The sequence below is a fragment of the Molothrus ater genome, chromosome 7 (genome assembly GCF_012460135.2).
Source record: "Molothrus ater isolate BHLD 08-10-18 breed brown headed cowbird chromosome 7, BPBGC_Mater_1.1, whole genome shotgun sequence".
In the NCBI taxonomy this organism is placed as follows: domain Eukaryota; kingdom Metazoa; phylum Chordata; class Aves; order Passeriformes; family Icteridae; genus Molothrus; species Molothrus ater.
In genome coordinates this window covers 14,357,815-14,370,213 of record NC_050484.2, presented here as the reverse complement: position 1 = coordinate 14,370,213, position 12,399 = coordinate 14,357,815, and the positions used below count along the sequence as shown (strand labels likewise).

The following is a 12,399-nucleotide window of genomic DNA, read 5'->3' as shown; positions in this document are numbered from 1 at the left end:
AATGGCAGGGGCCTGGGGCTACAGGCCACTGTAGTTCCCATCTCCAAGATTTTATACTTCTGCTGAGATCTAAGGTGAGATAAGGTTGCTGCCCACCTCAGGCTGGGCTAGAATGTTTCTGGTGCCATAAGGTGAACATTGCACTTAGTGGGTGCTTTCTGTGTCCAGTCAGGAAAAATATACTTGCAATAGTGTGCTGCAGAGCTTGCTGAGATCTCCCTGCAAAGCTGCTTAGTGAGTGCAGTGCTTGCACCAGAGGAAATCACTCCTGGGAAGCACTTAGGGTTTTAGAGCCTCTTTAGGCTATTTTAATGCTTACCTAATGAGAGTAGAAAGGAACAAGCAGGAGGATCTTATCTCTGGTGTATAAAATGAGCACTGGGAATGTGCTTTGGCAGATTGCCCATTGATGTGTAAGGGATGTTCTGCATTTGTCTACTAACCCAGTGGAGAATCCTCTCCAGCAATTGGCAGAGCCTTCCACATGGCCCTCTCTGCCCATGTGATGCTGTCCTTTTGGGTGTGTGGGGTGGTGTAGGCTGGTAGGAGACCAGTGATCTTCAGTATCTCCATGATCAGGAGAGGTGTCAAATCTGTACTTTTCAACACAAAAGCAACTCTTCCACTGCCTGTGAATTAATCAGTGATGCAGTTTTGTGAAAGAAGAACTCCAACAGTGGCAAAATCTGCAGAGGTTTTTTTCCACAGCATAGGAAGGAAAAATGTAAAAAAAGGTTGCTTGAAGTTTCACAAGTAGGGCTTTGGGTGAGATTTTGTTTGAAACAAACAAGTTGTTTCTCTGTTTCATTCAAAGTGGAACCTGAAAAGCAATTGTATTACCCATTTCATGGTTTTTTGCTGTAAAAGGAAAGCTTGTATTGAATGGGATTGGTCTTGAAAGGCTGTGATTTGTAAAGTAATTACAGTTGGGGTTTGGTTGTTTCAAACAGATCAGCTCTTAAGGACAGCAAGTCAGCACTCTGACAGCAGTGGCTTTGCTGAGGACTCTACAGACTGTTCTCCATTCAGTCAGCTTCAGGTAAGGTTTCATCCTGTGGCTGAAATACTCCTGATTAGTGTGAAACAGGGGAGGGTAGGAGGGATGTTGATGTTTGACTGTTACTGTGACTGTCAGTCTAGATCTATAAAATCATAGTTTTCAGAGCTGGACCTGCCAAGTCCCTGTGTTCAGATTTGAAAGCCTTTCTGGTAGGTTAATCTGGGTAGGCTTGGGACTGGAATAAGGTCTAAATTCAGTATGTTCTGTTTGCTGTTACTGGCATATCTTTTCTCACTGTTGATTCCTCTCAGTAGTGGGTAGAGATTAAGGTCTCGAAAGATTATAGCTATTCTGCTGATCATTTAATTTTTTAATCATTTTTGCCTTCCCACTGCCCATGTTCTTCTCTCCCCCGCCCCGTGAATTTTTCTTTTTTTTCTTTTTTTTCTTTTTTTTCTTTTTTTTTTTAATTACCAACTGACAGAAAATGAAAACAATTTCACACTAGCTTTACTGTGATAGTCTAACTTTACTGAAGATAGACTAACTTTAGTTATCTTGACCTTCGATGCTCTTTCTTGCTCCAGTTTCTTTGATCTTAGTCCCAGAAATTGCTGTGATGCTGACCAGAGACCTCATGTTTTAGGGAAAGCTTTTGTTCCAGCCTGGTGTTTAGGTGTGTGCTCAATACACATGCTTGCACAGCATTGTGTCTGATATTTTGGAGAGCTGTTCTCCTGGTTCTTCTAAAACATTCACACATTAATAGCCATGATTTGATTGGCCTGTCAGTCAGCCAGACAAAAGCCTTGAATTGGATCTTGTTCTCAAGGCCAGCTCTTCCTGAGACCTAGACCACAGCCCAAATGAATAAATGGGATTCTGGGTATCTCCAGCAATTTCATCTCTATAGCTTGTATCTGCTGAACTGTTTCTTACGCTACCATGTGTTTCTCCCTTGTGGCACGCCAAGCATTTTAAAAGCTGCTTGGCAGTTACTAGGAAGAGGTTTTTACCCTCTTTATCCATCAATGTTGCTTTTTCATTTTGGTTCTGGAATTCTGGGTTTTCTGATTTAGTAGTTCTTCAACTGAGTACCAAAATAAAAGCCGAGACAGTGTTAGTCTTTGTCTCCCTTAAACATCAGCTTAATGCTTTCCAAGAGCAAGAAAGGGAGTAATACTGAATAAAGGGAAAATGATCCTGAGTTCCTGCAAAGAGCATGATCATCTGACATACTTATTCAGCTCTCTACAGAGCTGTGAATGCACTGAAGTTGACAGGCATGTTAGAAGGTGACTCAGAGAAGAGTTGGTCACTCTTGATTTTTATGTTGGTTGCAACCTGATTAAGAGCCCACTAAAAGTATGTTGCAGCTAAGTACCCTTTCACTGGAATATTGCTGGAGTTTATCTGTGTTGGCTGTAAAGGGAAGAGATTTCTGTTTTCTGTTCTGCTGTTTTGAAAAGGTATGTTGAGGCTGCATGAGGTTTGTGCCATGGAATTGCTAGGCTCTCCTCTGCCACCTTTACTCCTTAATTCTGACCAAGTGCTGAGCTGAATTCAGAAAATATGGGTGAATGATGCAGCTAGGGGAAATGAGAACTTGGCAACTGGAGAAGAGAATCTGTGAAAAGAGGAAGGGGATACAGAGGAGTATATATTGTTTCTTAAAAGTATGGTAATTTAGTGCCATCTACTGTTAAGTTATTGACTCTAGCACCCATAGCTTTCCTCTGAAACTCAGGAGAGAACTCAAAATTTGAACCGTATTGCCTTTCATCTCTGAACTTCCATAATTAAGATTTCTGAGGGAGATTTTGATATTGAGATAGGGTATTCTGCAGAGGGGTTTTCTGTTACCAAAGAAGCCAGAATTCTCTATCCAAGTTCTTATGCTTTACTCATAGTTGAACATTGTGATGGAGGATTAGGACACAGATAGACACACATGTAGCCCGTATGATTTCACCTAAACATTATAATCTTTTGCTCATTTAGTACCTTTAACTTGAAAACCATCTGAATGTGCACATTCTTTCACAATAATTTGTGGCTGTGCTAGTGAGTGCAGTGTTAGGTATGTACTTGTGAAGATGACATTCATGGCTGAAATCTTCTAGATGGTTGGAGAAGGAACTATTGCCTGACAAATATAATCTCTTTAGAAGGAACTAATAATTAATATCCTAATGGCAGCAAGAACTGCAGAAAGTAGAGGTGGGAAAATTTCTAGTTCATGCATCAACTATGGTAAATTTCCAAGAGTGTACTTTATACCACATATTCTTAGGGAAATGTCTTGTAAATACAGCAGTCAGCCAGGCTAGCTTCAAGAATATGCTTTGCAATGAACAGAGCTCTTCTTTTTCTTTTCTCTTAAATGCTTTTCCTGCCATTTGTTACCTATTAAATTAGCAACTCCCTCATTTATGTGCTCTGTTTTAAACTGTTATTTAGAATGAAAAGGGGAAGAAGTATCAGGAGAGATGTGGTCTGCAACTGAGATTAACATCCTGATGTGATATTCTCAGTCTTAAAAAAAAAAAAAAAATTTTTTTAAAGAAATTATTTTTTTATTTAAACAGGCTTAGTTTATGGGCAGACTGGCTTTCCCATTCTTGGTGTTGTCCTGTAACACAGCTTCAATACAGTCTGCAGTTCTCCTCAGTTCTCTGTATGCATTTCCTAATGCTACCCTTCATTTCACTGTTGTGAACCTTTATAAATGGGAAATGCTTTGTACCATGACCCTGCTACCTGTTTGTCATCACTACCTAAAATACTAGCATTGTATTCTTCTTGCTCTTACACTTTTGCAACTTCTATTCGTCTTACAATATTGAATTTATTGTCAAATCAAAGGAATGTATGAAGAATTTTCTCTTTAGAAAATAAAAACCTGCTTTTAGTGCCATACTTCACTGTACTCCTAATGTGTCTGATACTACGGTTTCTTTGTTCTCCTTCACCGTTTTTCTTGCACACTAAGTGCATTGTTCTTTCTGCTCCCCACCCCAATGCCCTGTGAAGGTGTTCTTGGACTGTTGGCCTGACTCCTGAGAGGCAGTAGTTGAGTGTCCAGTACATTCACTCCTTTGCTGTCTCATATCTTTCCTAGGTTCAGGAGTCTTTGCAGGGCATGGGAAGCAGTGCTGACAGCTGTGACAGTGAAACAACCGTGACATCGCACAGTGAGGAACAGAAGACACCGATAGCCAAGGAACTGCCCTGTTTTGATAAGTTTGAGGAGGAGGAGGAGGAAGATGATGAGGAGGAGGATTATGATGATGATGAAGAGGATATTATCTCTCAAGTAGAGAGACGAAAGGCGGGGGCATCTTCTGATAGCAGAAGGACTGAAGACAGAAAAAATAGTGACTGTAAAACTGAACAAAATCAAGGACAAGAAAGCAAGTCATCTCATATATCAGAGACAGTCCAAGGAGAGGTCAGCTCTAAAGAGGAAGACATTTCCAGTGAGCAAAAAGAGTCAGACCTGCTGGAGGAAGGCAGTGTGTTTGAGTTTCCTCAGTATCACACGCACCATATCCTCAAGTCGATGCAGTCTCTGGAAGGTGATGGCTCCTCCACATCATCTGTGGACAGAGTTCAGGTTGCCTTGCAAAGAGCTGAGATGAGGATCATCAACTCACCTGATTCCAAGGCCAGGTGCCATCTGCTTAAGTCGAAAGATCTTCTGAGGAAGCAGAGACTCTGGTTTGCTGAATCGGGCTATCCTCTAAGGCGGTCTCAGTCTCTCCCAACTGCATTGCTGAATCCAGTGAAAGTGGTGTCCTCTGTGAATGTTCAGTTAACTCCAGGAAAAGAGACTCTCTGCAGTCCTCCTTCTTTCACCTACAAGTACACACAAGTGGAGGAGGACAAGGAAGCAGCATCTGAGAATGACAGAAGTGAGGAGGAGGCAGCCTCCAGCCATCCTGTGTGCAAATCCACACTGTTTATTGCGCCTTCGTCCTCCAAGAAAGAGGTGCCCCAGGCAGGGCCCAGCAGGCTGTCTGAGGAGCTCAGTCCCACCAGGGTACAGAGCTGCCCCCTGCACATGCCAGCAGCCATGTCCCGGTCCACGTGCTCCCTCCATTCCCTCCCCACGGAGTGGCAGGACAGGCCGCTGTGCGAGCACATGAGGACGCTCAGCACCCACAGTGTCCCAAGCATCTCTGGCTCTTCCTTCAATGCCATGCTTTCCCCCTTCAGCTGCCCCTTCTTTCCAAGGCATGGAGTTCCTCATCGTCCTCCTGCCATGAACCCACCCTCCACTGTGGAGATGCAGCTCCGCAGGGTCCTCCATGACATCAGAAACTCTCTGCAGAACCTCTCGCAGGTAAGAGGAAGCTTGGTTTTGCCCCTGGACAAAGGGGCTCCTTATTTTATCCTTACCAAACCAAGGTGATAACCTCAATATTCCTTTGAGTAGTTCAACAGATCAGGAAAAAAAAAATATTTTTTCAAATCTGATTTGCTGTTGTTTTAGGAGCTTCTGTTTAAACAGGCAAGTTGGAAGAGTTCAAAGGTGACAGTTTTAGGTTAGATATTAGGAAAAAGGTTTCCACCCAGGGGGTGGTTGGGCACTGGAACAGGCTCCCCACAGAAGTCACAGCAGCAAGCCTGATGGAGTTCAGGAAGCATTTGGGCAATGCTCTCAGGCACGTGATATGACTCTTGGGGCTGTCCTGTGCAGGGCCAGGAGTTGGACTTTGATGACCCTTGTGGGTCCCTTCCAATCAATATACTCTGTGATTCTGTAATCATCTTTTCAATGCTCCACTTTTTTTGCATTTAGTGTTTTCTTGTTCCAGTTGATCCAGAGTGATTTTTTTTCCCGGTATTTTTTATTTTTTAGCTTTTATGGATATTCTTGGATGGGAGGGAGGAACAGTGTACTCTTTATTAGCTATTATTTTATTTTGAGAATGATTAGATTTAGATTTTAAAATGCATACTTATGGAATCACAGAACAGTCCGATCAATCCTTTGATTTCTCTTCTCTTTGACATACTTCTCATCCAGCTGTTAAAAGTGTGGTTTTTTTCCTTATAGTCACAAAGCTTCAATAATGATGTCAATGATTGATCTCTGTGGGTTTCTGTGCTGTTTCATGCCAGTCTTTTCGACTTGCAACTCTGGTGCTAGCCAACATGTTCTTGATACCATCAGTCTTTTATTAAGAATTGATTTTGTCAGAGCATGTGAAATTTTATCCATCTCATCACTCAGAGAAGAAAAGCTTGAGAATGCAAGCATGTAAATTTTACCAATTTCTGCCACACCTTCTGCTCCTCCTCTCCTGATTGCCAGTTGCCATCCTGGTTCTGCTGTTTTCTTAGGTAGTGATCCAACTTAGGGTCCTGCAAGCTCCTGCAGGAGGCTGTGTGGGCAAGGCAGTTACAGACTCTGCTTGTTTATGTATGAATATGTGAATACTATGCAGTTGTAGACCTAAAATTTCTGTGCATTTAACTCAAGAGCAAACATGCACCAAATTGCAGGTGGGAGGCTGTAGTGGCCTTTTGTGGGCCCCTCTTATTTTACTGACTTTGCCACTTGTCAGAAGTTAGAGGTGAGTCCAGTCTTCTTTTGGTTCTATCAGCTGGCCTTGCTTCTCAGAGCAAGATTTAGTGACCAGCTCTGCAGCAGGAAGCTCTGGTCATCTGTGTTTTAAGTCAACCATTGCTCAAGGTGCTGTTGATGGTGTGCCTGGGAGAAAGCGTTTGCAGAGCTTAACCTTCTCTAGAGAATTCTCTCATGTGTACCAATTGCAGCCCTGATCTCTGTAAGGTTACAGTGTGCTCAGTACTTCTATCACATATACAATGCTAACTGAACCTGCTGAAAAAGAAATCTCTGTATTACATCCACTACTCAAGCTGGTTCAGTCAGAAAAAAAATGGGGGCACTGGAGTGGATAATAACATTTAGCCCACTTGTTCTTCAAGCATATTTTGTCTAAATTAGTTTCATTTTGGAGACTTGGTCCTTCTCACAGCAGAGGTTGGTTTCCTACAGTAGAGACCGAGTTTGGCACATAGCATACTCAATGGCTAAAGAAAAAGTTGAGATGTTTAAACATTTGATTCTGATTTTAAGAGGAAATAAGGAGGACTAGATAAGTTGCTGATAGAGCAGGGAACAGAGAAAGCTGGCAGAGGAAAGATAAACCCATCCCCTTGATGTGATCATGTTGGAGCAAAACTTCTCTATATGAATGAACATGCTTCAGATTTTCCATGACATATCAGTAGTCCTTTGAATTCTTTCAAAATTATATTGGACAAGCTGTCTTTCATGTTTGAGAAGGTAAACATTTTTGCTGTTTCCACTGTTCTTTGTTGTGCTGTGTCTCTACATGTAACAAACCTCTGGATTTTATCTGTTTGCTCCATATGTTGTTGCAACATGCAAATAGAAATTCTTAATCTTGTTTTCATGAGAGATCATTAGCAAGCTGGGGTCTTTGGATGAAGGCAACATAGTGAGATTAAAAACCAAAATGAACAAAAATTCCCCAAACTAAGAACTGAAGAAAATCCCATGACAAATTTGACTATAATCATGATTTCAAAATGGGACACAGTTTAATTTGCTCAGTTATGGTTTTGGAATCGTTGTTTTTATCATTAGCTGAGACAATTGAGACTACTGAGTTTTCACGCATAATTTGTTGACATGTGTCAGTTAAGAAGCGGCGCTGACATTTTGTAAGGTTGCCCATTTGCAACACAGTATTTCCACGGATTGCAGAAATCTCGGTGCCAGAAAGGTTGTGTTTTAGGGGCTGATTTTGGAGTGTCTGTGCGTTCCAGAGGGTGCCTTTCCCATTTCAAATTGTTTGTTTCTTCCCCCTAGTACCCAGTGATGAGGGGACAGGATTTTTCAGCTGCCACTGGTTACACTACTCAGAGATCATCCATTCTACCTCTCTACGAAGTAAGTGACCCTGTTTATGGAGTCGTACTCAGTCAAAATAAAATACAAGGAAGCATCCTAAATGTGTCACAGATTGTGCTCACTTTGGGCAGTTGCTTGTCTTTGTTCTCAAGAGAGAGCTTCCCACAAATGATGTTAGAAAGGAATTAATCTAAATACACTTTCATGTGTTTGGTTGTATGATACAGCTGAAAATGTTGTTTTCTTGAGTCATTGTGATGGCACAACATGCAGCTTCCATCATGTGCTGAAGTTGCTGAGGTGCTGTTAATTCAAAGGGCTCATCTGGGCAAATATGGCTACAGGATCCAAACTTACTTTAATCATTTTCCCATGTAATTCATTGTTATATTTTTATTTCCCCAGAATACTTTCCAGGAGCTACAAGTGGTGAGGAGAAATCTAAATTTATTCAGAACCCAAATGATGGATTTGGAGTTGACTATGTTGCGTCAACAGACCACGGTTTATCAGCACATGACAGAGGAGGAAAGGTAAACCTTTTATAAAAAACAAAAAAAGAGAAAATACTCTGGCATATCAGAAAATGTGTTACTGCTCTTGAGATCAGCAAGAAATCTATTCATTTCAATTTGAACAGGGTTGGAGATGAGTTTTTTTGCCAAAATCTTATTTACTCTTTTCTTTATACATTTTCATTCTAGATTTTTTTTACTCTTTGTCTCTTCCAATCTCTATTTCTCCTAATTATTTTTTTTTGCATCCTTTCTCCAAAGTGATTCTACAGCTGCAGATTTTAAGGATTGTTATCATAGAATACTTGAACATAGCATATTTCAGGGAAAAGAAATCTTAAAGATTTGATTTTAGATTGCTCCCATCTTCGTAGGTGTAAATAAAGAATGAAAACTCTAGCATTCAGATGCTTTTCCACCTTTCAGTGGCTACTCAGCAGGCTGCAGATGGCATTCATATTCTGGCTCCGAGTGGTTGTGCTTGCCAGGAGTTATAGTAGCAGCAGATCTGGAACAATTTTTGAAACTGATTATATATTTAGTTTAGTTGAATCAACTCTTGGCCTATCATTTTAAAAGTAAACATGTTTGAAATCAGTTGGCTGCCTTAGACTATGGTTTCCTGGCCAAAATGTAGCTCTGAGTGCTGGGGAAGCTATAACCACACAGGAGAAGTAACATGTGATTACTGCATTACTCTGTGGTGCTTGTTCTTATCAGCTTTAAATTTAATTTGATTCAATATATGTAGAAATACTGATTTCTTCTGCATTTAAAGCTAAAATTTATGGAGAATGTTCTGTGGTACACTGCGTGGTTTTGTTTTTTCTATGGACTGATACATCTTTTCTATAAACAGAAAAAGACTTCTGTGCCACGTAGGCATTCAGCTAACATTTCTGTGTCCTGCTTTGAATTCCCTTGTATGAAGTCCTTCATTTGTGGCACTGTCCTGCTCAGTCACCTCTTTGCAGCTGAGTGCAGTGAATGCTTTTGTTCTTTCTGTGATGGCCTTGCCGTAGATTCGAAGCTGACCAGCTGCAGAGCCTGAGGAAGTCTGTCCGCATGGAGCTACAGGAGTTGGAGATGCAGCTGGAAGAACGTCTGCTTGCCTTGGAGGACCAGCTCAGAAGTCTGCACATGTCTTCACCTTACAGACCTCAGGCACACATAGTAAGTATTAGTTTTGCAAGAGCATCATGTTTTTTCTCAGTGCAATGTTCATCAGAGAATTGTAGAATAGTTTGGGTTGGAAGGGACCTTTAAAGATCATCTAGTCCAACCCTCCTGCAATGAGCAGGGACAAATAATAAGTCATAACTGTTTTAACTCTTAGAGTGGGATGGAATCTAATGATGCCATGTGTATCAGGGGTCATATTTTCTCATTTTCAGTCACTATTTCACCTTGGAGAAAAGGTGTGTGACTTTCTTGGTGTTCATACATATCAATATGTCCCTTGGGGGGTTTTAGGGCTGAGAAAGACAGACCTCTTCTGTCAGTGCTTTCTTTTTCCTCTTCATGACCCTGAATTTTTGCAGTTTTGGTAGCTAGAGCTTATGTCTAAAATCCTTGGAGCATGGTGATGGGCTTTCTGGAGTTCTGCACTGATTTTCTTGAGAGATGAGGGCAGAGAGATGAGACATTCACAGTGTTTTTCTCCCAAGAAACAGTGTGCTTTCTCTCTAGCTCTGCCAATCCATGGGAACAAAAAGAAAAGCAAAAAAACAAAACAAAAACAACAATAAAAAAAAAAACCCACACAAAAAAAAACAACAAACTGACCCCACACACACAAAAAAAGAAAAGAAAAAAAGGGGAAAATCCCATTGTCATGAGTTTTTTCCTCCATTGCCTTTTGTAGCTCCTTCAGATGAAGACATGGCTCCCTGACAAACAGTGGGAGAAGCTCTGCTCCCACAAACACTCCCCAAAAGTGCAAGAAGGGGGATAAAACGCTTTGTCTGTGTTTATTGGTGGCGTGGCAATATACTTTCTCCTATTTTTCACTCAGTGAAAGACTGTTCCTCTCTTTTTGTGCTGCAGTTCTGTCATCAGCCAAACAAAAGAAGCACAGACAAAAAGTGTCATATGTTCTTCCTGGGTTTCATTTCTCTTTCTTAGCCAATCATCTTCTGTAGAAGCAGCGCAGGCACAGGCTACATCTTCCTCTTCAGTATTTTGTCATGGGGAAAAAAATTGAAACCCAAGAACAGGAAAATATGGTGTTACTGTGATCTCAGGCCAAACTTGAATTCTTTGAACCGTATAAATAACTTTTTATTTGTAAATCCTTTTATAGAAGAGGGCCAGCTTTAAAATGACTGAAATTAACTTTCTCCAACCAGCTTTCCGCTTCCTGTTTCCAACTTTCTGGTTTTACAGAAAGTTGTCTGAGATGCAGCATGTTTATATACTAGCTTCTGAGAGCTCTAAGAAACTCCTAAGTGCATTAACTTAACTTAATTTTTCAGGGTATGTATGGAAGCAGAAGTGCTGATAATCTGTCGTGTCCTTCTCCATTGAACGTCATTGAACCAGTAAGTGTTTACTCAGTGTTTTACTGATGAAAAGAACCAGGAAGGCTTTACTTTAAAATAGGTTGCAGGCGATTAATTTGACACATAATTTTAGAAATACTTTACTCCCTTAAATAGCTTTGTTGATGCAATTTTCCTTAAGCAGATTTAGCTGTAGGTCTAAGAGCCTATAGAGTCTTGTTAGCTTTTAAGAGGAATATGTAGAAGTGAGATATTTTTTCATTTAGTTGATGCATATGATGGTAATACCTCATTAATTTTCTAGGGAAAATTATTTTTTTATATTTCTGCACATTTTCTGCTAATGAAAATAAGTAGTTCAAAAACTACAGAAAGGAAAGAACAAACAAATGGAAATCAAGCCCTTACGTGTGTGCCTGTCAATGGCTCTGGCAAGATGCATATGTGTTGCAAAAGTCGGTGGCTTGGGGAAGAGCCACAATTTTTATTTATGTTGGCTTTAAAAAAGGCACATTCCTTTTCATGATTCTCTTTGTTGCAGTAATAAAGGCAAAGGATATATTTATTTTATAGCTGTATTTGTTACATGGAGGGAATGAGTAAGTGATTAAATAAATAGCAAGAAAACATAGTTATGTCTGTGTGTGACTTTTTTGTTTGCTTATTCGGGACTGTTTCTTTTCTGAATCCTTAGGTCTCTGAGCTTATTCGAGAGCAGTCATTTCTGAAGTCTGAACTGGGTTTAGGACTGGGAGAGCTTGGACTGGAAACTCTCCCAACAGAGGGTGCAGAGTCAGTATTCTCCCATGGAAACTCGGATTCCTCTTCAGTGTGCTCTGGTCACACAGGTAGAAGAGCCAAGAGTCAAAGCAAGAAGTTGTACCGAGCCTCTGTTGCCTTAACACCAACTCCCCCCCTGAGAGCAGGCACTGGACAGCCAGTGGAGAGCTCTGAGGAGCTTGCAGACTCCAAGCCAGAGGTGGAGCACAAACTTGAAAAAATCCCTCTCATGCCTTCAGTTGATGAAATCCACAAAGCAGTGGAGCAGGAGGAGCTACAACAAGTCATACGGGAGGTGAGGAAGGAGGGGCTGAGATCTGGGATGTTTGAACTGAGTTTCCTGAAACCTAAAGACAAGGCTGGCTGTAACTCCTGTCCATCGAGGTTTTCTCTTCCCTCTCCAGCCAAGGCTCCATCCTGTTCCTGTGCTGTGGCTGAAAGCTCAGAACATGTCACAAGGTGTTGGAGCCACAACTCGGTTTATGTGCAAAGCAGTGGATCTTTTTTTCAGTGGTAGTGGTTAGCATGTAAATTAATAGCTAAGTATGGCTGGGAAAGAATTTGCTGTCTCTACTACTTGGTTAAGCAGCAGTATTTTTGATTCCCAAGTGAAAATTTCTGTCATGTTTGCTTGTTAAAATGCCAAACTGGAGCTCATTGAGTGGTGAAATAATGTTTCTGAAACAACGCTGT

At 41.0% G+C, this 12,399-nt stretch overlaps 1 protein-coding gene across 1 annotated transcript in view; it reads left to right on the top strand.

The window, feature by feature from the left end:
* ITPRID2 (ITPR interacting domain containing 2) overlaps nucleotides 1-12,399 on the top strand; it is a 40,363-nt gene that overhangs the window by 21,703 nt on the left and 6,261 nt on the right. Inside the window, exons 11-17 of the mRNA XM_036386797.2 lie at nucleotides 951-1,039; nucleotides 4,122-5,345; nucleotides 7,869-7,949; nucleotides 8,316-8,443; nucleotides 9,448-9,598; nucleotides 10,900-10,965; nucleotides 11,621-12,001. Coding sequence (XP_036242690.1) covers nucleotides 951-1,039; nucleotides 4,122-5,345; nucleotides 7,869-7,949; nucleotides 8,316-8,443; nucleotides 9,448-9,598; nucleotides 10,900-10,965; nucleotides 11,621-12,001 — 2,120 coding nt within the window. The remainder of the gene's footprint in view (nucleotides 1-950; nucleotides 1,040-4,121; nucleotides 5,346-7,868; nucleotides 7,950-8,315; nucleotides 8,444-9,447; nucleotides 9,599-10,899; nucleotides 10,966-11,620; nucleotides 12,002-12,399) is intronic.